The following is a 22,741-nucleotide window of genomic DNA, read 5'->3' on the forward strand; positions in this document are numbered from 1 at the left end:
TATATCCTTAGTTGTGATTATGCGCAATAATTTGATTTATGGAGTGATTTATTGCTATGTATTATTGGACTAATAGTTGATTATGACAAGATATTATGGAATAAGAATATTTTGGATTCTTAATCATGCACTAATACGACTGTTTAACAGATAATTAAAACAATTTAATCCCAAAATTAGTCAATATTCAGATAAGAACACGCAACCACATATGTGCAGTGGTATAAGATATACATAAATCTTATATATATATATATATATATATATATATATATATATATATATATATATATATATATATATATATATATATATATTTTAGAGTCTTGATCATACTCTTCCCCTCATAATTTTCTTGATGAAGAAACAATTATGACAAACTTTAAATGTATAAGATAGGACTCGTTATGAAACAAATGAGCAGCCGAAAATAGAGACGTGTGGAAATTGAACTGATCGAATGTAATTATCACTTTTGAAAAAGAATCTGTTATTTTTCGAAAGTGAAAAACGAATTCTATTTTTGTTCCAAGGAAATTCGATAAAATAAAAAATTGGAATTTCAGAAACTAAAATGAAAGGCCGGTTCTTCATCGTTGGAAAATACCATTGTTAATTATTTTTGATAAATTATGAAGAAAAATAAAAATAATGATTAATTTTATAATTTAAAAATAATATTTCCAACCAAAACAATATAACTTAAAAAATTATACAAAATATTAATTTATACTAATACACAAATAACCATTTAGATTTATTTTGTTGATACGAATTGAATTTAGGAACGTATCTAATAATTATAATATATCACCCTACGTGTATTCTTTATTTGAATTTATTTATACTTTTTATAATTTTATGTTAATATTTTGAAGAACTAATTCAATTATATATGTCTTTTTCTATTTCTACTATTTTGTTTATAGCTTATTACAAATAAATATAAGAATGGAATATTTCATCCAATAAATAAAAGATCCCGATAAAGTTAACCAAATTATACACGGGAGGACTATAATGAGATGAATTGTAGAGTTGAGGGATGAAAATGAAAAAAAGACAATAGAGACGAGAGGCTAAAGCTGAAACTAAATAATAAGATGAGGGATTATTAGCTAGCTTTAGCCAAAATGAAAATAACTTGTTCCAAAATTGAAAAATTTCGTATCAAGATCAGCGGAATTCAGAACTTCCAATGTTTTGGAATACTTTTGAATATTAAAATGGGATCGAAAACCGAGGGGAAAAAAAGTCGGAAACGGCAACTTTCGGAAACAAGAACAACAAGGCACATGAAATATGATAGGTTTGCCACTTTTCGGCTGGACTGCAAAAACTATGCAAGTTTGGGCAAAACCGTTATTTCAGGTATAGCTTCAATCGGAGTTTCTTCTCTCGGGTGCTTCTTCTTTTTTAAAATCAAGTAACCGTAAAAGTCTATAAACCCATCATCATTTAATAATGTTACATCACTTGTTAACTAAAATTGGGCACCCCCCCTAATTCATTGCTTATACGCAACATATATATATCAAAAACATATTTTCAAGAATATAATAATACTGTTTTCAAGAACTGACCTAATTATCCAAATAAATTTATTATAATCGGCACTTAATTCTATCCAGTCTCGACTGCTTACTAACCTCTTTCATTTTGCCGTTGCTTCTCCATCGGACCACGGCAGTGAAAATAGAAACTTTGAAGCTGTCGAAACTTCAATTTTATACCGTCGAATTTACTCCATAGTGTACTTCATTTTTTCTCGCTCTCATCAATCGTATCCTCTTCTTCACCGCTACTATCACCGAACATTGTAGCCATTTTCATGGCCAGCTTCGCAGCCATTTCCCTCCTCTGGAAATCGGGCATCAACCTTAACCCGTTGCGCATGTTACCAATTTCAGACATCAGCGTTTCCAAATCCTCAAAATCATACGCTTTGTCATCATCATCATCGTTCTCATCGTCATTCTCTGATGCTTTGTCAGCTTCGTGGGCCCGAGTACCTGATGTGGATGGCTGGTTTTCTTCTCCAGCTGAATCGACTACAAGCTCTCGATTTAGAGAGTTAATATCATTTTCTAACTGTTTCCCATTTCCCGAGGTGGAAACAGGACCTTCTGCAGAAATCCATCCTACGTCATCCCATGGTTCTGCTGAACCAGAAGATAATATTTCATATTCGGGTTCGTAATCAGATTCTTCTTCCGACGAATCTGCAAAAAAAAGAAAATAATAATAACACTCAATAAATGAACATTGAGATAAATAACAAATTAGCAAATTAACGTAACAAATTCGCATGTGAACAAAACCTTCTTGATCGGGCATTGAGGGTTCGTTTATCTTATCACCAGACTTCAACAGCATTCCAGGCCACATATGAGCAGAGAGTGCACCGAAAAGTCTCTCAACACCCTGCGAATCACCGTCTACAGACAAACCTGTAACGAAATTTTAATTTTCAGAAACAATTAGTTATCGGTTTTTCTTTTTCTTTTTTTATAAACTAATGAGGAAAAAAACAATTAGAGGGCCTTACATCGGTCAAAATCAGCGTTAGATGCACAAGCTTCAACGTATTCAATATTATGTTCGAGACACCATTCTAAACACGATGTTTTAAATCCCGATAACGGTTCTTCATCTCCCAATAAACTACTCCCTTCAGTTTCGGATATACCGTACTCCGAGAAGTCTAGATGAGGATCTACGGAAGATTCTCCATGCTTAAGCAAGCGTCTCTTGTACTCTATATGAGCTGGATGACCAGGAAGAAGATCTACCTTATTACCAACGCATAGCAGTATATCAAACTTCTGAATTTCGGTTTGAGAAACCCATTCTTTAAGAACAACAAGCGAAGACAGCTGCAAGTAACAATGTAGGTTAATGTACTAGTCACAGATAAAACAGTTCAATATGTAAACCGGACAGATAATAAACGAATAAATTGATAATGGCTTACATCGTTAACGTCGAAAACCATCACAAGGGCGACTAATCGTTCGATGGCTGGAAAGGTTGTGATGGATAACTCGTCACAAAGATGTGCCGTCCAAACTGAAACATCCGCCGTGTAATACTTTGTGTTGATTGTCCACCTTTATAACGTAACCACATTCAGATTATCGTGTTTATCATTGAGCAATTGGTTTTTTTGCATCTAGTAAACTTACCCGTGGACAAGTAACTCGGGTGATGGATCCGGGGAATCTCCAAAATCCACGCCGAGTAGTCCTGCATCAAACAATCGAATATTCGAGTACCCGTTACACGTTAAATCTAGAAAGATAACGCATAATCGTCCGCACGAATGACAATTGACATATGCTAGAAGATAGCATTGCCACATGCTAACACCCTTAATTACTTGAAAAACATTATCTTAATTCACCGCTCGGATTATCGTAAAAATTATGTGATCATCAAAAGATTCGCCAAAACAATCAGAAAAAGGAATATTTATGTGAGGTAATTCTTCTGATTTCTTCACCAAATAAGCTATTTTTTTCAAAATTCAACAGCTTTTTACAAGTATTGAACATCAATCTAATTCCTGATGAATAAGTTACATCAAACGGCAGCGTATTGATACACTAATTGTGAAATGTATGAGAAAAAAATAAATCTAGGTCAAAACAATGGAAGAAAGATCCAGATCGAGGGGCGGAAGAAAACGGAGGCTTACGTGAGAGTAGAGTTCGTTTGCCAACATTGGGGGATCCGACGACGAAGATTGCGGGTCTCTTCTCTAGGGTTTGCCGATCCATATTTTCGGCCATTGTTGCTCCGATTGTGTGTTTCTCAGTTTGGCTGTGAGGGTTTTACAGAATCACCAAAGCTCATCGGTCATCGGTCAGCAGCGTTGACCAGAAACCGATCAAAATATATATTATTTATTTTATTTTATTTTATTTTGCAGTCCTCCAAAAAATGAAACTTGGTTATTATGATCCCATGACCCATGGAAAAAAAACAGGGGTGTAAATTGAAACGGAAATTTGGTTATTCTATCGATTTTGATCCGAAAACTTTAATTTTAGAACCGATTTTCATTTTTCTGAATTTTTTTTTTTGAACGGATTTGGAATGCATATTAGGTTCCGATTTCCGGACATATTTTAATTTCGAAATATTTCCGAAAAATTATGATTTTTTTTCCTCCCAAAATTAGAGTTATAGTATCAATATTATTATGTCTTGTATTATAGATTACCCAATTGCAATCTTCGAATTCCTTCAGTTACAACCCAAAAAATAATTCTAATTTTGGAAAAACCTTTTTTCAATTTTTTGATTTTCGACTTTTTTAAACCTTTTGGAACGAAATTGAAACTAGCTCTCCACTTCAAAAAAAAAATATTTCAAAAATACTAATTACGATCTGATTCGATCCATCCAATTTACACTAATAAAAACACCACAATAACCATTTTTATTTAATTGTAATATAAACTAAGACTTCAAATTTTAACCAAAGTCGAGTCTCATATGATTTAGTGGGCATTTGGTTCGTTCTATATTACTGTGGATGGAATTTGAAGTGAATAAGAAAATAAAATTAAAATTAAAAAAAAAATCGAAAGGAAAAAATGAAAGATGAAATTAGGGCCAGAAAATAAGACAGAAAGAAAGAAGAGGAATTATAATGGTGAAAATTCATATATTCTTACAGATTCTTGAAACACAAAATCATGTTTATTTTCGGAACTAGGGTTTAACACGAAACAACTAAAACACTATAAAATCTCTATTCGACCACAGCCAACAGATCGCCAGCTTTGCAGAAGCAGTACCTCGCATCGTCCGTTCCCAATTCAACCTGATCAATCATAAACATATACATTTTTTAACGTCACACATATACATACAGACATACATATATATATATATATATATATAGACACACACACACACACACACACACACACGTGTTCTAAAAACCGAAATCACGTACCTCGTATGCACTTACGTCGGAGAACATAACCTGTATAGAAGGAAAGCATCAACTCACATGAAGAATTGCTAATAATAATATGGGCAGAATATTGTCCAAACAATTAAAACATGTATATATATACAGTTAAACCTCTATAAATTAATAGAGTCGGGATCAGGGAAATTTTATTAATTTAGAGAATTATTAAATAATAGAGTTAATAACTTAACACGTTTTCACCGAGTCGGGACCGGGAGAAACTATTATTTAATCGTGATTATTAATTTATCGAGGTTCTACAGTGTGTATATATGTATATATATATATATATATATATATGTGTGTGTGTGTGTGTGTGTGTGTGTGTGTGTGTGTGTGTGTGTGTGTGTGTGTGTGTGAGTGTGTATAATATATATATATATCTATATATAATATTAAAAACATTAGAACTCACTTTCTTTCCAGCCTTTACTTCCTCAACCTCGGCACCGACAGTAAGAACCTGAAAAACGAGTGTTCGAACGATAAGAAAGCAGAATATGAACTCCAATAATACATTTTTATTATATATTATTATTATTATTTATTAATTTATTATTTATAATTTTTCTGAAAGGGGATAGGCAATAAGCATGTCTAAATATTTGAATGCTTTCACACACCTCTCCGACGAGGTACCGTTCAAATTTAACAGCTGATTTTGGCAGCAAAACTCCCCCAGCTGATTTCTGCACGCAAAATGATCGGTTATTCTAAATCCCAGTCTAAAGAAAAATTAAGAGAATAATGAATTATTGAAGAATAACACGTGGATAAGTAGTTGCTCGTAAATTGGTGGAATCATACGATGCGGATGGTCAGATAAAATGAGGACATTAGCAGAAACGAAAACCAAATTCACAGCCATTTTAAAGAAAGAAAGCATCAACAACTCAAATCTTGAAATTACGAAGAAAAAAAATAAATAAATAAAACTCGATATTGAATAGATCGATTGCGTTGAAAATACCGAGTCTGGCATGAAATAACATCATTAAAATGGTTACTTAAACACACAAACACACAGTTATTATGAAGATACCTCACAGTCAACATAAATTTATTTTATATAATTTACAAAATAAATGAAAATCGGAATTTTCCACAATGAGAAGAAATCACGAAACAGTACCTCAGCTAGAGCTTCTAGGCGAATCAAAACTCTATCAGCTTGTGGCACAACCTGTAACACACGACAAACAAACACAATAATTAAACTTATTATTTTTTTCAAGCCTCTTCCTTCAAAGTTACACAACATAGAAAACCTAAAAAAGTAAAAAAATAATAATACTAATAAGGGTAAATTACGGCCACACTCTTAGGTAATGTCAAATTACGAAAAAATCCTTCATGTTTGGATAATTACAACCACAACAGTAACTATGAATCTTCTTACGCGTCAAATTTTTTAATGGAATCTTCTAGATTATGTGGCATATTATCCAGTTTGTTCTTTGTTTTACCCCCATTCGAGCTCACATTTTGAAATAAGATGCGTTTCTTAACTTGTATATCAGATTGCGGTGCCTCAAAAACTACATTTTTGCACAAAACGAGTACAAACTAGAGAACAATATTCTACGAAAACTATAAAATTACGTTCAATTTGACACCATACGGGTTGACATGTAAGAAGATTCATAGTTGACAGGTTGTTGTAATTATCCGAACATGAAGGGTATTTTCGTAATTTTACTTGGGTGACCCGTAATTTACCAATAAAACGGAAAAGAAGAAAAGGAATGAAACCTTAGTGGGTTCATATTTCGTGGCGAATGCGTTTACTCTCAAAGAGCTCCTCTGGAAACCTAATCGAACAACACAAATCCAAGCAAAGCAAAAATAATAATAATAAATAAAAAGTTTAGCTAACTTTAGATTGGAATTTAATTATTCTAAAATAAAATATTAATAATAATAAATATAATAATAATGACCTGTTGGGTTTTTGTTTGAGAAGCTGAGTGTGTTGGGAGCGAAGGGGTTGGACAGTGTAATGAAAGAAGCCGCCATGGATAAGGGAAGTTCTTGTTGCAGTGAGGGTGTTGTACTTTGTGCTTTAGCGCTGCTTCGAAACGAACAAACCGGATGAAAGGGGGATTTTGCTGAAATGAAGCAGGCCCTTCTTTCTTCTTCGAGGCCACGTGTGGGATTGCTATTGGATGGCACTATATAGATGTGCTCTAGATAGTTCTATTATTTGACCCGGAAACCCGACTCGTTTTATATAATGGGCCGTGATGAATTGCAGGCCCAGTATATAAACGGACCTAACTTTCGGTCCAGCATTAATTTATGATTTTTTTTTTTTGTGTATAATTATGTTTTTAAATGTATCAAATTTAACATGAATCGTCGTCGAACCGGACTGGCGGTTTACTTGAACCGGCCCATAACCTCCATATTCCCGGTTTGGGTTCACTCAAAACTTGAATCTGAATCGCTGATTTCCGGCCACGTCTAAACAGTAAGAGACTAATAGTACGGAATGAAGGGCAAATTAGTCATTTTTCTAATTTAAATTCCATACAGGGAAGTATTAACTAAATTGCCCTTCAATCAAATATGGATTTACATCAAATAAAAGTAATAAGGATTATGATTCAATGATTTCAAAATGGGTAAATTACGACCAAGCCCCTCAGGTAACATCAAATTACGAAAAAAAAAAAAAAAAACTCCTCTTATTTGGACAACTACAGCTACTATTCTCAACTATAAATCTTCTTACAAGTCAAATTCAACATAATTTTGTAGGTTCCATGGAATGTTCTCTAGTTTGTACTCGTGTTGTGCAAAAATGTCGTTTCTGATGCACAACAATCTGATATTTATACAAGCCAATAGACACAAAATATGGAGCTCAAATAGGGTAAAATATGTACAAATCGGAAAATATTCTATATAATCCAGAAACTTCAATTAAATTTTACACCGCATAGGTGGAAGTGTAAGAAAATTTATAGTTGAAGAATAGTTGTAATTATCAAACATAATAATTTTTTTCGTAATTCGATCTTACCTCGGGTATTACCGTAAATTAACCATTTCAAAATTGGCTCCAATTTATTTCTACACAGATAAGAAACCAATCAACGGCTATATAATAGGGCCCACCACTTGTTCCTTTTGTCCTCAATCTCAGCAGCACATAATTTACCCTTTTCAATTTCTATAACTAAAATGAAAAATCCATCTTCCTTTTTGTTCCTCCCAAGAAACCTATTCCCCATTAATCCACCACAGCTTTGCTTCGCTGCCATTGTTAAAGAAAAAAAAAACCCTTATAAGCTCAGACCTCATTATTTTCACTGTCGGAAAGAAACCCTACTTTTCTGGGCTTCTGTTTGAAATTTGAATTTGCTATTACATCTTTCCTCTGTGTGCAGCAGAGCTCTGTTATTAATGGCGATGGAGGCCAAGAATTTAGGTTTTTTCAACTGGGTTTCTCTCTCTAGTATTCTTATACTAGCCCCTCTTGTTTGCTCCAAGAATCATGGTAATTTCGTAATTTATGGCTGCCCTTATTTTTTTTTTTTTGCAATTATACTCATTAATCCTATTATTTTGCAGCATTTAAGTTTTACTTTAGGACAATGGTAATTTTGTAATATTTGACAATGTATGTTTTGAGGGTCTCATATATGTAACTTGAGATTAATTTGTTAGTTTTTTAATTATGATCAATTAAAGATTTAAGAGTAGTCATCGAAGAAGAGCATGTCGTGGCGTATGTACTCCGATCCATTCCATCGATCATTTTTTAGCAATAAAAGTATTATATCAGATTAATTGTCGTTTTACGATTCCAACGATGAACAAGTTTGTTTTTATCCAACTATACCCTAATTGAGGTGTTTATAATGAGTTTCGGAAAATTATTGGCCTATTGAACTCGTTTGCCCTTGATTTTTTTTGCGGTTACCATGTTCGATTTGAAAAAAGATCGTTTCACTAATAGTAATCGAAAAAAGTGTATCTCTATAGATTAATATCCGCACATCTTATTATATGATCCTCAAACATGGTGTTTTCTTGAATATTGCTATTTCTTCCATGTTTATAGGAAACGCTGCAAACGATCTACTCGGGATCATTAACAAGAATCGAACGGCCCAAAACCTCCCTAACCTAACCGAAAATCGAGGGCTAGGATGCATCGCTCTGCAGTACGCAGAGGAAACTGCACAAGCAACAATACTCTACATTGCCATGCGCAAGAAGATGACTTCACCGAAATCTTCGCTCCAAATTGTGGAGTTGAACTCCCGACTTTCGGGTCCATATCGGGAACCGTCTTAGGGTGCCAACAAAAATATTCACACCCACAAGAAGCATTCTCGAGTTTACTATTTCCAGGTCAAAAAACACTATCACTAGTGAAAAACGGGAGTTTTACGCAAGTTGGAGTGGGAATAATCGGGGGGAGAAAAAAAGGTAAAGGGCCTTACATTTGGTGCATTTTGTTTAGTGATAGTAAAGGGAGAAACGCTACGACTTTTGTTCTTGAAGATGTTGGTAAAGGGATTGAGCAAAAGAGTGGGTGCTATAGTGGAACTAGCTTCGATTGTAGTAAAGGAGACAAGCGTTTCGATGTGGTAAGAAAATTGTTGGTACTTTTGATGCTCGTTAGTTTTTCGGTTCAATTTTTCGTTCTTTTATAGGTTTTGTTGAACGTGTGAAAAAGTCGAATTTATATCGAAGATATGAATGGATTCTCTATTTTCGCAGGTGAACATTTCTCTATTTTAGACTGTCATTTTGTTGGTACTAATACAATGGAAGTGTTTAAGGTGATGTATATGTGCCATTTGTGCAATTGGTATAGATTTTCCGGATTTCGTCGATTCCTATTCGAAAAGTTTCGATTTTGGAACAGTATTGCTCATTCCATTTTTGGGTTATTTAATGAGAAAAGTTCTTTTTTTTTTCCTTTCTGAAAATAAGTATTTATGATATCAATTTATTGAGTATTTTATTTTACAGATGAATAAAATAATATAACTTTTTATTTTATTATTGTTCGTTCCTCTCTAATTATTTTTTATTATGCAACAAGTTTTTCCAATACAAATTATGAAATTCCTATTGTTGATTTTCCAATATTTTGTTTTATGAATTTGAAGTAGTTTTTCATTTCAAAAAAAAAAAAAAAAGAAAAAAAAAATTGCTAATTCAATTCTCATTTCCGATTTACATTTATAGTTGTACATAATGGCTCGTTGACTTTACAAGAAAAATATTTATAACTGACTATATTCTTACAAAAATACAATTTCTCATATGTCTTCTGATAAATCTTGGAGACAATGGGCAGCCATAAATCTTGTTGGCTTGCATAACCCGAAAGCCGTTTCAGTGTTGATGATTGTCGCACTCTACCAGTGGAAATTTGTATGCAACTTGTTGTGTAGTAAAACTTAATAATACATTTCTTATGTCATCTACAAATAATTCATTTTTCACTAAATAAACAATGAAAATGTAGCATGGACTACACTTATTGCGAGTTTAGTTCCAAGTTTGATATTTGATTGTTGAATCAAATTTTGTTTTATTGGCAATAGTATGTTGGGATTGACCTCGTTTACTATGATCTTATGTCATTAGCAATAACATGGTTGTGCACATTTCACAAATTTTGTGTTTACAAGGTTTGTCTCGTTGGTTTCACAAATGAAATCATCCTTCTATTATACTTTTCCACCTTCTTAATGGACGGTGGGAATTGATTTAATCATTGGGAGTTCCTTTAATTTGTAGAGTACTACATAAACATTTTATTTTTAGGTACCTTCTAGCTAGTTGGTAAGTATAATGAATATCTAAGTAGAAGGGAAAATTTTCTAAAAAGTAATAGAAATATCTTAAATTTGGCGACAACTTATATATTTTTTAAAAATTCCTACTTAAAAGTGGTCGATTTGGGGTTTGTCTTTTCGGTTATTTTTTTTTTATGAAGTGAGAACAACTTTGGTCCAAATATCATAAATTTTGGCCCAATATATCATATTGTGACACCTCAACCTCGTTTCATATTATTTAAAGTTATTTATTATTATATATTATTTTAAAAATGTCTTATCTATTAAAATAGACATTTTGAAATTTTGAAAGTTAACTTCTCGGATTTCAAATGAGAATTGAATTTTGATTGCATTTCTTGAAATTTTTAATTTGTGTGCATCTAACAATAGCCTATATTGCCATCTACAAGAAGTGACTTCACCAAGATCTTTGCTCCAAAATGTGGCGTTAATAATCTCACGACTTTCCGGTCCACAACGGGATCCATTTTGGGGTGACAACAAAAATATCTCAATCCACAGGAACGCTTCTTGAATCTACTATTTTCATGTCAAAAAACAACTTCTCTAATGAAAAACGAGACTTTCACCAAAGTGGGAATAGGTATTAGCGTTTCATTTGGAATTTAATACGAAAAATGGATGAAAGTATATTACGAGGGGTATTTTAGGAAAAAAATATTGTGGATGAGTTTATTTGTGAAACTGTTTTTCGTATAAATATAAGTGCATTTAAGTCGTCCTCCTTGAAATTATATGCAAGTCGCCCTTCACTAGTACATCTATGTGGAAAAAAAAATAAAAAAATAAATAAAGGGTGGTTGACTTTGGAGACGACTTGCATTAGAGGAAACTCCAACTAAATCCAACTAATTTGTGGTTGTGTCGAAATCAAGCACAAAAATTCAAACCCTTAATTAATTGAAATCCATAATCCCCATTTAGTGCCACATTATGAGTGCCACTACGCCTTAACCATGTCACTACCTTAATTTTGCTGGCATACATAATTCAGCTTCGTGAGATCGTACACTTGGTGAAATATATTATATAGTTTTAATTCGTAAATCTATATAAATAATTATACACCGAGCATAGATACACATGAGTGTGTGTGTGTATTATTATGTGTTGATCAATGACGTAGTGTATTTCATCAGGTGTAAGTTCTATAAAACCCGTTATTCATTTATATTTATCTACTTAAGTGTACAAAATCTTATTATTCTTTCTAATTATAAAATAAAATCCAAAAAAAATATATTTAATCTTTGATTGTAGTATAATATACAATTTAATTTAATTTATTTTATTTTTTGGTAGGAAAAAAAAAAGAGGGAGAAAAGGAAAAAAGGTGGGGTGGGCACCACAAAAGTTTGGCGGGCGAATTTTCTCTTTAGTATTTGGCAGCATATGAGAAATGCTCTTTTGCTCACAAAATAGGGAGAAAGAAAGACAAATTGATGCGTGCAGGACAAGTAAAATACAAATACTAATAATACTATGAATAATTTTTTAAAGTTGTTAAAAAACAAGAAACTGGATCTTACTTATATATATGCACATATTATATTTACATATAATAAATGTACAACTTCCTTAAATACTATACACAAAAATTGCATTATAATACTAAATGATTACTCATTATTTTCAAATAATATTTTTTAAGGTTTCAGTGCATGTAACAACTTATCAACTCTTAAAACAACTTATCAGATGTAAGAGTTTATCAGTTGTTTAAAATAAGTTTAGCCAAACAGATCATCGATATATTATTTTGGGAGTAATATTTTACCTTAGAATTGGAGTAATATTGGTATTTTAAAGTGTTACATAACATGGAACACAATATTTTATTTATTTATTTGAATCTAAATGACAGATAATTTGCAAAGAGGGAGTATAAAAATTGGATACAAGATTACAATAAATGGAATAAAATGTGCACGAAAATATCACTACTTAGAGAGAAAGAGACATAGTGCATGACAAGAGATCCATGTTTATAGGGTTTGATCTAATTAGTTTAAGACATTTAAGGAAGGGGGGTGGGGGCCCCCACATTGTAGATTACCTATAAACAAAACACATAGGATTAATGTTTCCTGTAAGTAGAAGATAGTTGGTGGAGAATGGAATGTTAAGGTAATAAAGGTATATACTACTTGACAACAACTAACATTTCTTTGTCCTTAATTCTCTATTTACCCAAGGAGATTAATGTTTGTCCTTTTCTTTTTATTTATTTTTTAAATAAAATTTATAATATCCAAGAGGAAATTAAATTACAATAATAAAAATCTAAGCTACACGTATTGAGAAGATATTTATTCTACACTACACCAAAGGCGGATTCAGCATATGACCGAGGAGCCATCAGTGGCGGAGTCAGTATAGGTCGGGAGGGGCCATGGCCCCCCAACATTTCTCAAATCCCATTATTTTGTGTATAAATATTAAAAAGTTCGTGTATAATAGCATTAACGGCTCATCCAGAGTTTAAAAATTCTGGCTCTGCTAGTTCAGTCACGTACAAAAACGTACACATTTATATTGGTGAAAATCCGACAAATCGGATCGAAATCTAACATAGAAAAGACCAATTATTGGATCGGAAACAATTGAAATCGAGAATTTCGTTCCAATTTCTACCATAATCACATATTTTACCAAGTGTGAACAAATGCAAGACATGGGCTCTAAGTTAGACAACTGTAAAATGTTGTTAGGTTTTGGCTAACTAATTAAGGTGAAAAATTGCATGTTAGAAAGTTTGACCTTAACTTTGTCAAACCACCAACAATATTATTCTACTACTTAAATAACATGCTACTTTCTAACTAAATCATATTAACTAAAGCTAACCAGAATTACATTAATTAATTAATATAGAATATAAAAGGTCATAAGAAAATATAAATAATCCTGTTAATTTTCCACTTAATCCACCAGTAATCCCAGACTAGCGTTGACTGATTATATTCAATTTGGATAATTCTATTTTAAAGATTTTATAAATTAATATTTCCATTTTTCTATGGCTGAAGAAAAGGAAAATAAAAATTAATTGTATTCGCACTCCATATTTTGCTAAAAATCCACTCCAAATATATATATATATTTAATAAAGAGTATTACTGATCTAAGTGTGGACAGCAAAATCAAGAGTTTCTGTGGGAATTCACAAAATTAAGAAAAAATAAAAAATGAAATTATGTGCCGAAGTTACCAAATTACCCCTAAGGGTTTGGAGAATTTACATTTTAGACTCCGGAAAGCCACCGAAAGAGCTCACTGATTTCCTCTCCGACACGGTTCGCCTCCAGATCCTCGGCGGCGGCGACGGGGTCCGTCCGGCGACTGCTGCCGGAGAAGAATCTTCCCGAGCTCCTAAACGACATCGCACGGGACGAAATTGAGACGGAGGCCAGCCTGTCAACGTAATCCCTCAGCCAATTTCTCCCGCTGGATACCTCCGCCGCGAGAGCCTCGCCCGGCGGATCCGGCATCTGGATTCCGACGGACGATTCCTTGTCGGCGGAATTGCAATCGGAAATTCCCCTGCGATGTGCGACGGACCCCGCCGGAACCTCGTACCCGCTGTCGTCGACGATGTAATCGAAGGAGCCTATGGAGTACGACCGCCGCACTCCAGCTTCCACGGCCGCCTCCGCGGCGCCGCTTCCGCGGCGGCTGATGCTCCCGATTTCAATCCGGAAGCTGCCGCTTCGAAGACTGTTGCCGCCGTTTTCGGCGGAGAGTATTTTATCCAGTACGTCGGCGTCTGAGGGGACTACGGTGGACCTGCAGAGGGGACACGTTTGGTTGGACACGATCCACGTGTCGATGCAGGCGGCGTGGAAGGCGTGGCAGCAGAGCGGCAGCAGGCGGAGCTGATCGTGCGGCTCGAACTTCGACAAACAGACGGCGCAATCGCCGCCGGTTAGGTTGCCGGTGACGGAGCGGAAGGTGAAAAGCGGCAGCGCGTCGAGCAAGCTTGAAGCCGGCACGTGGCATTCCCGCTGCTGGCCGGAGATCCCGCCGGAGGAGTCGCGACGCAGGACGACGTCGTCGGCGGCGGAGTAGGTGCGGAAGGATCGGTGGAAGCGCTTGGAGAGGCAGCGGAGGAAGAGGTAGATGGAGGCGGAGACGATGACGGCGGACGCGATGATGATGATGACTATGACGACGGAGGACGAGGTGGCGCCTCCGGCGCCGTCGGAGTACGGCGGTGGAAGTTGCGAGGCGACGTCGGCGGGTGTCGCGAAGCCGCCGCCGATGACGGTGAGTGGCGGCGGAAAGGAAGATGACATTTGGAAAGAGGGAAAGAAGGATCGGACCGGGGTTTTTAGAGAGAGAAAGGAAGAAAGGGAGGTTTTTAGAGAGAGAAGGGACTAAGACATTTGTAGAGAGAGAAAGAGAGATTGGGGATGAGGGTAGGGGAGGTATTTATTAGTGTCACCGGTGGTGGAGTTAAGGGGGTTGCTATAATAAATGACGAATGAGCTCCTTTCCTTTGGGTGTTTTTGTTGGGGATGGATGACACGTGACTGGCACGTGTTCTTACAATCCATTATGCCTATATATGTGGTTTTTGCTACACCCTACTAGTTAGTGTACGGAATTTCTTACAACTTCACTGCGTGTTTTATATGTCCATGTAAAAGTGTGTGTAATTTGGATTAGGAGAAAAATCAGGGGTAAAAAAGCAATAACGAGAAAGTTGATGAAAATGAAATTTGGGTTTTTTGCAAAACGTGCCCCTGTGAAATTTCCAACTGCAGAAAAAGTCCATGTATTATAAAATATCACTGGAACCTCCCAATGAGTTTTAGTCAATGGCACTTTCCTCCCCAGCTCGTGTTCGTGTTGTGCACTCGCGGCTGGTGAAGGAAATTTTAAGTGTAAGAGGACATAAATACCCCTCTTGGAACGCAAAATTTAAAATTAAATTACCCACAAATTTTGCTCTCTCCCCTCCTTTAGTCCCCTAAAATTCTGAAATTGTAAAATGTGAATGAAAAAATTATAAAACAAATATTGAAAACTTCAAATGTTACAATTATATGTTTAAATCTTTTTATATATTTTTTCTTTTTAATAATTGCATAATAAAGAGATACATAATATTAATAAAATTAAACACAAATGTTTTATAAAATTTTGCATTTAATCAAATTAGTTATATAGTATAAAAAATCCAAAATAAAGAAATACATAATATTTGTAAATTAAATATACTTTATTAATTGCTAAAAAACCCAATAGTGGTATTAAAAATATAACATAAATTAAATAATAGTTAAAAAAAAACTATTTATCTTTCTAATTCCAAAAAAACCTAGGGTATTTCTGTCTTTTCTTTCGTGGTCAACGGGTATAACTGCAAGATGGGTCGAGTTTGTCAATTACAAAATTTTATAGGGGTTTCATTGATATTTGATAGCACAGGGACTTAGTTTGCAATTATGAATTTCACGGTGGTACTTTTTGCAAAAAACTCAAATGAAATTTGGGGGGCGAAAAGCAGTAAAAGAGGTGGAGCAGTGTGACAGTGGGGGCATTAATTGGATTTAGGCCAATGGGAATTAATTGGTGGGGCCTTCTTCTTCTTCCTTTTTTATTTTTTAAATAATTAATAAATAATAAATAATTAAAATATTTTAATTTTGGTTGGTTTTGGTTTTGGGCATTAATTGGTTCTGTTAACATGTTTTGGGTTTGGTTTCCCCATTTTGGTTCGGTTGAATTGAATAGTAATTTAATTTCGTTTTATTCTTTTCTTTTGGATCTTCATAGGGGTGAGTTCGGGAATTCGGAATTTTCGGGATCGGGATTTCGGGATTCGGGATAGAAATCTTAAATCCCAATCCCGTCCCATACTATTAAATCCCGGTTATATCGGTATCCCTAAATATTTCGGGAATCGGGATTGGGATCGGGAAATCCCATATTTTGCCTAAAAACTAAGAAATATTGCATTTTTTTCCATTAGTATTATTTTATACACTAAACCAACTTGAATATATTATATACATACTATTGTTATTGCCTTATTTAGTTTTACCACAAAACTTTGAACAAATAAGATTTTAAAAATTTAAAAATAAGTTGAAACAATATATTTTATATTGTATTTCTCATCTCATTGACACTATATATATATATATATATATATATATATATATATATATATATATATATATATATATATATATATATATATATATATATCTGTGTGTGTGTGTGTGTGTTTTTATTAGTTTTTTTCTTTTTTTCCTAATTCGGGATTAAAATATCCCAATCGGGATTGAACCAATTCCCTAATACCGACCCCGTATTTGTTCCTAATCCCAATCCCGAATCCCGTAATCCCGAATTCCCGAAGTTTTAGTCCCAAATAGTAAAATTCCGATCGGGACGGGACGGGATCCCGAATCCCGATCCCAAATGCCCGGCCCTAGATCTTCATAGTCTCTTTATTTGGTTATGAGTAGAGTTAAAAACGAGCTGAGTCGGTTCGAAAAAAGCCCGACCTCGAATTTGAGTTTTTTGATTTTGAGCTCGAGCTCACGAGTCTTCTTTTTTTTTTTTATATATTGTTTTTTATTTTAGATAATATATAGTAGTAATAATAATAATAATAATAATAATAATAATAATAATAATAATAATAATAATAATAATAATAATAATAATAATAAATATTATAATAATAATATAAAAAGAACATATAAAAATAAAAAAACTCGAACAGACCCGAGATAGAACTCGGCTCGTTCATACCCCTATTTGTGAGTTAAAAAATTATTTGTCCTCAAATTAATGAAAATAAAAATAATAATTGATGCATCACTTGGAAGAAATTTATTCTATTCGGATTTTAGCGTAGATTTGACCTTTAGAAGGCAGTCAAGATTGACTAATAACTTTATTATCTTTTTATTTTTGGCGTATTGAAATAAGTTGCCATATAAATTAATGTTATGAAAATTACATTTAATTCTTTGGTTATTTGTTGGATGATATTATCCCATTTTTATCTTTCCATTCAACTGGTTTTCATTTTTCAACATAATTTATCCATAATTACGTGGCTATTAGTCAACTCAACTAAATTTGATTAACAAAAAAAGTGGAGGATTGTGGACTAATATTAATAGTTAGTGCTAATTAATCCGGATTCTTAAACTTAATAATAGTAATAATAATAATTACTATTACTAATATTAATTAATTATGGAGGGGTCTCATTCATGTATATTTGGGTGCATCAAAGTGTATCTGCAGAAAATTGACTCTTCTCATCACTGTATAATTAGTACCAGTTTAGGTGATTGAAGTTGATAGCTTCTTAAACGGGGAAATTATATTTTTTACCCCTCAAGTTTGTATTTATTCCACATTTGACCCCTCATGTTTACAGAAAAACACAGTTGGTCTCTGATGTTTTAATAATTTAACATTTTTGGTCATCTCCGTTAATTTACCGTTAGTCCATCAATTAAGTTAGTGGTGGTCACATTCTTGATTCCGTTAGTTTTAACAGAAACTTGACGGAAAAGACTAAAAATGTTGAACTTTTCAAACATAAAGGATCAAATGTGTTTTTTTGTAAATACCGGGGACCAAATATAATATCGGTACAAACTTGATGGATGAAACTTGTATTTTTCCCATTCTTAAACATTCACTTGCTTTTTTCTTTTTTCTTTTTTCTTTTTTTCATAAAAAAAAATACTTTTTCTTTACTAATTAACTAGCACCACAATTTCTGTTTTTTTTTTTTAATTATTTTATTAAGGTAAATTAACTTGGATGAATCCTTATCTATTTTTATCTCACATAAGTATTAAGGAACTCAATAAATGTAACTTAGTTTTAGTTAAACCACATAAAAAATGACTAAAATAATCATTATTATCTAATAATTTATAAGAGATAATTAATATTTAATATTGAATTAATAAGGAAAAAACAAGAAACATACGTTTAATACAGTATTGATTATTAAAAATGTAAAGTGACAGATAATACAAAACACAAATATTTTGCAAAATGGACAGTTAATATAAAACTAATTGGTAGAAATAATTGCATTAATTGATGCTATACGAATGAATTGAATTGTTGATGTGAATATAGGCACACTACATCATTTATGAACTTTAAGAATATTTAAGTGCATTCACAAGTTCGGTATATTACACTCAATTATCAACATGAATCTATAACCCTACATTTTAAATATTTTTAATTCGAATTCAATTCAATACGAACAATACTATTATACATCACAAATTCATGACTATATTTCGTTTCAGACGAAGACCCGTTGATTATTGCTCGTCTGCAACATAATTAAAAAAATTGCTTGATAACCGACCAAGTCAAGAGGAGATTGATATGATATTCAATATTCACTAAATTACGGCGAACTCCTGAAGTATGACCAAATAACTTATACATCCATGTGGTATCGATATTTACACATACACCCTAAAACTATACTTCGCATTATAAACCCTAACTGAATGAATAAATTATCTAATTTACCATCTTTTTTGTGGATGATTCCATAACAATCATTTTCATTTTTATGCATGGGAACTATATATATATATATCCAAATAGGTCAACACAAATTAAATGATTGTGGGCAAACGAAAAGTTGCACCATAATAAATTCTCCAAATTATATATTTGCTTGCATGCATGAACCTATAAAAAAGAATTGGATACATATTTGCAGAATAAGTAGATTAGAAGTTAACTGCAAAATTACTTATTTGCCATTTATTTATTTTGCAAGTTTGACTTGGTTGGCCACTTTGGCTTTTCGAAAGTAACATAGATAAATTATAATTGGAGGCTGCAAAAAAATGCACAATTAAAAAGTTAATTGCACCAAAATGAGAAAAAAGTTCAAAAAAAAAAAAAAAAATTGATCCTTTGCCCAAAGTTTGAGCTATTGTTTTTTTGTTACATGTAATGATTTTGTATGTTACTACATGCGAAGGTTGTTGTCGGCTGGGAATGAAGGCTGATCAACTTTTGTTTATGTTGCAACTCTCACAATATTTGTTCAAAGTTTGTGCTCACTAAGTGTTCGATAAAAAGCCTCTGAGAATAATTGTTGGTTAATCGTGTATATTAGTGCAACCCCATTAGGCCATCACTACTTCATAATCCTCGTTTTTAATAATATAATAATATTAATAATGTTAAGGTATATCATTACCCTCCAATCACAACCTCAATTATGTATATATAATGATATACTAATCACACATAGGTTCAATATTATACAATTTTTTTTATAGATACAGTGGCGGAGCAACCATACGGCCAAGAGGGGCCATGACCCCTCTAACATTTCTTAAATTCTTAATTTTATATATATTCGTATTAAAACTGTGTATACAAGCATTATCCAGCATTTCCTTAATGTTTTTAATGCATTCGGCCCCCGGACTTGATATCATAATCCCGCTGATGCTTACTGTCATATGTATTCATTAGTAGTAGGGCAAGTTACGGCCAACCCCTTAAAGTAACGCTAAATTACGACACTTCCCCTCCTGTTGGGTAATTACAACTACTTTTTCAACTATGTATTGTTTTACACACGTCTATTCTTATGGTGTCAGATTTATCTACTAAATGAGGGGATTTTTCGTAAAAAAATACATATCTGAGGGGAATGATTGTAATTATTTAAATATAAAATGATTTTTTTTTTGTAATTTGACCTTAGCTTAAGAGGATGACCGTAATTTGCAATTATTAGTAATGAATTCGTTATCGAGACTTTTGAATATAAATGGTGAATTTAAATAGGAGTAATAATATATCATATTTTAATATGCTAATTTTCTAAATATATTATATTTTTTATAAATAATAAACAGAAACAAGCACGCATACTGTGTATGTAATGATATTGCTTTCTGTAAGAAGGTTGGCATGCTCTTAAAACTGCAGAAGCATATAACCACTCTTTCTTCAAGAAAAAATTGCCAGTGCCCAGACATATGTAACATTTTATTTTATTATTTGAAAATTAAAAGCATGCTTTAATTATAATTCTTTTGGTAGTAAATAAAATAGACTTGGTTCTTAGTAAGATTTCTGTCCCACACGCATCCCACTTTGATTCCACTAAATCTCTTGGTTTTATTTCAATTTTATTTTTTCGGGATAAAATTAGTATATATTTTATATGTGTTAAAATTAAAAAAATATATATATATATATGCTTAAAAATAAAATAAAAATAAATATTGGACCTTCTTATTGTTATATTAGTTCGGCCCATATATCGAAGCCCATGTTATCTGGGCTAATCAAAATCCAACATATGACTGTTTTAAGCTTAATTGAGTTATTACCGGGCTTTGAAATTTGTATTGGAGTTTTATTTGTGTATATATAACGAGTTTGACCGGTTACGGAACATCCCGGAAAATCGAGGTCGGTCTGCACAGAAAAAGAAAATCGGACTGAGTGCGGAAATAACACTCCGACAATCAAGTCAGTGGATATCGATATCTATTTGTGTAAGTAATTGAAAAGGTAGATTTTTCTTATACACGTAACCGAGTCCCCTTGTGAGTGGGATGGAATCTTCGTATCATATCGCCGTTTTTGCCTACTTTCCGCACGTCTCATGATAATTTTGACCATCTAAGACAGTCGCACCTTCGTGTCAAGACATTTAATGCGCATGCTGAAGCATTAAATACGCTTATCAGAGTAACAAATGCGCCTCCCCTCTCGTCATGATCCGAGCTCGGTATTAGCTCGTGAGGTCGTCGTTGTTTACGCAGTTTACAAAGATGGGCCTTCTAGTAGGACTATATATGGATGATATTTGATGTCCGAATTAATTGTTTTGTAATATATGTGAATTAAGAATTATAATTTTCAAATTTTGATCAAAATATTGCCGATTGAAATTCCAATCCAAATTTCGAACTTCTGATTTTCGATCTTTTATTCTTTTTGAACATAATTGAAATTATTTTTTTTCTTTCCGTAAATTATCGGGACACTTTCCCAAAACAAATAATTTTGATACGATCCGTCTGATTTCTACCCCTTTTACCTTAGTTATGTATTATGTATACATAAGAAAGGGTAAATTCCACTTTCCCCCTTGTATTTTGGCTAGATATCACTTTACTCCCTTGTACTCTCAATTGCATCGATTTGCCCCCTTGTACTTTGGTTCGATATCACCTTACCTCCTTCTACTCTCAATTCATCGATTTGCCCCCATGTACTTTGGCTCAATATCACTTTACCCCCTTCTACTCTCAATTGCATCAATTTGCCCTACGTACTTGAAAAATTGTCTGATTGTCTCAATGTGGCCCTCGCCGTTAGTTTTCAGACTTTTGACCTAACACCGTTTGATTTAAATCTGAAAATTACTAAAATGTCACCCCTCCAGTTTAAAAATAAATAAATAAATAAATAAATAAATAACAAAAAATAAAATAATAAAAAAATCAAGACAGCGAGAAAACATAGTCCACGACGCAGCCACATTTTTTTATTAATAATTATTTAAACTAGGAGGGGTGACATTTTTGTAATTTTCAAACTTAGATAAAAAAACGGTGTTAAGGTCAAAGGTTTGAAAACTAACGGCGAGGGCCACATTGAGACATTTTTTTAAGTACAGGGGGCAAATCGATGCAATTGAGAGTAGAAGAGGGTAAAGTGATATCAAACCAAAGTACAAGGGGGCAAATCGATGCAATTGAGAGTATAAGAGGGTAAAGTGATATCAAACCAAAGTACAAGGGGGCAAGTCGATGAATTGAGAGTATAAGGGGGTAAAGTGATATCGAACCAAAGTACAGGGGGTAAAGTGATATCCAGCGAAAGTAAAGGGTGGAAAGTGGAATTTACCCTATAATAAATATACAAAATT

The 22,741-nt window shown here is 33.2% G+C and overlaps 3 protein-coding genes and 1 non-coding gene across 4 annotated transcripts; 1 reads left to right on the plus strand and 3 right to left on the minus strand.

Moving 5' to 3' along the window:
• Positions 1 to 1,530: 1,530 nt before the first annotated feature.
• LOC105954801 (GTP binding protein) lies at positions 1,531 to 3,876 on the minus strand. Its single transcript, XM_012978482.2, has 6 exons — positions 3,698 to 3,876; positions 3,186 to 3,246; positions 2,975 to 3,110; positions 2,549 to 2,876; positions 2,322 to 2,450; positions 1,531 to 2,222 (listed from the first exon to the last, which is right to left on the minus strand). Exons 1-6 carry the CDS (start codon positions 3,789 to 3,791, stop codon positions 1,759 to 1,761), a joined length of 1,212 nt encoding a protein of 403 aa, XP_012833936.2. The 5' UTR covers positions 3,792 to 3,876; the 3' UTR covers positions 1,531 to 1,758.
• A 752-nt stretch (positions 3,877 to 4,628) lies between these two features.
• LOC105954805 (10 kDa chaperonin 1, chloroplastic) lies at positions 4,629 to 7,205 on the minus strand. The gene is made up of 7 exons (XM_012978487.2): positions 6,928 to 7,205; positions 6,740 to 6,798; positions 6,120 to 6,170; positions 5,611 to 5,676; positions 5,403 to 5,450; positions 4,967 to 4,996; positions 4,629 to 4,831 (listed from the first exon to the last, which is right to left on the minus strand). The coding sequence occupies exons 1-7, from the start codon at positions 7,001 to 7,003 to the stop codon at positions 4,760 to 4,762; spliced, it is 402 nt and encodes a 133-aa protein (XP_012833941.2). The 5' UTR covers positions 7,004 to 7,205; the 3' UTR covers positions 4,629 to 4,759.
• A 930-nt stretch (positions 7,206 to 8,135) lies between these two features.
• On the plus strand, positions 8,136 to 9,837 carry LOC105954755 (uncharacterized). Its single transcript, XR_016029526.1, has 2 exons — positions 8,136 to 8,489; positions 9,057 to 9,837. It is a non-coding gene; the product is annotated as an uncharacterized LOC105954755 (transcript).
• Positions 9,838 to 13,885: 4,048 nt separating this feature from the next.
• On the minus strand, positions 13,886 to 15,374 carry ATL4 (TOXICOS EN LEVADURA 4). The gene has a single exon (XM_012978489.2). The coding sequence runs from the start codon at positions 15,111 to 15,113 to the stop codon at positions 14,064 to 14,066; it is 1,050 nt and encodes a 349-aa protein (XP_012833943.2). The 5' UTR covers positions 15,114 to 15,374; the 3' UTR covers positions 13,886 to 14,063.
• Positions 15,375 to 22,741: the final 7,367 nt, after the last annotated feature.

This window comes from Erythranthe guttata, chromosome 2 (assembly GCF_056151865.1).
Source record: "Erythranthe guttata isolate IM_541 chromosome 2, IM_541, whole genome shotgun sequence".
NCBI lineage: Eukaryota > Viridiplantae > Streptophyta > Magnoliopsida > Lamiales > Phrymaceae > Erythranthe > Erythranthe guttata.

Excerpts from the sequence above, each read along its gene's own strand:
- LOC105954801 (XM_012978482.2), bottom strand. The coding sequence starts at position 3,791 with ATGGCCGAAAATATGGATCGGCAAACCCTAGAGAAGAGACCCGCAATC. Across the intron at positions 2,877-2,974 it reads TGGTTTTCGACGTTAACGAT|CTGTCTTCGCTTGTTGTTCT; the intron begins GTAAGCCATTAT and ends TGTTACTTGCAG. Across the intron at positions 2,223-2,321 it reads CTCAATGCCCGATCAAGAAG|ATTCGTCGGAAGAAGAATCT; the intron begins GTTTTGTTCACA and ends TTTTTTTTGCAG.
- LOC105954805 (XM_012978487.2), bottom strand. The coding sequence starts at position 7,003 with ATGGCGGCTTCTTTCATTACACTGTCCAACCCCTTCGCTCCCAACACA. Across the intron at positions 6,171-6,739 it reads CGAAATATGAACCCACTAAG|GTTGTGCCACAAGCTGATAG; the intron begins GTTTCATTCCTT and ends CGTGTGTTACAG. Across the intron at positions 4,997-5,402 it reads AAGTAAAGGCTGGAAAGAAA|GTTATGTTCTCCGACGTAAG; the intron begins GTGAGTTCTAAT and ends CCTTCTATACAG.
- ATL4 (XM_012978489.2), bottom strand. The coding sequence starts at position 15,113 with ATGTCATCTTCCTTTCCGCCGCCACTCACCGTCATCGGCGGCGGCTTC.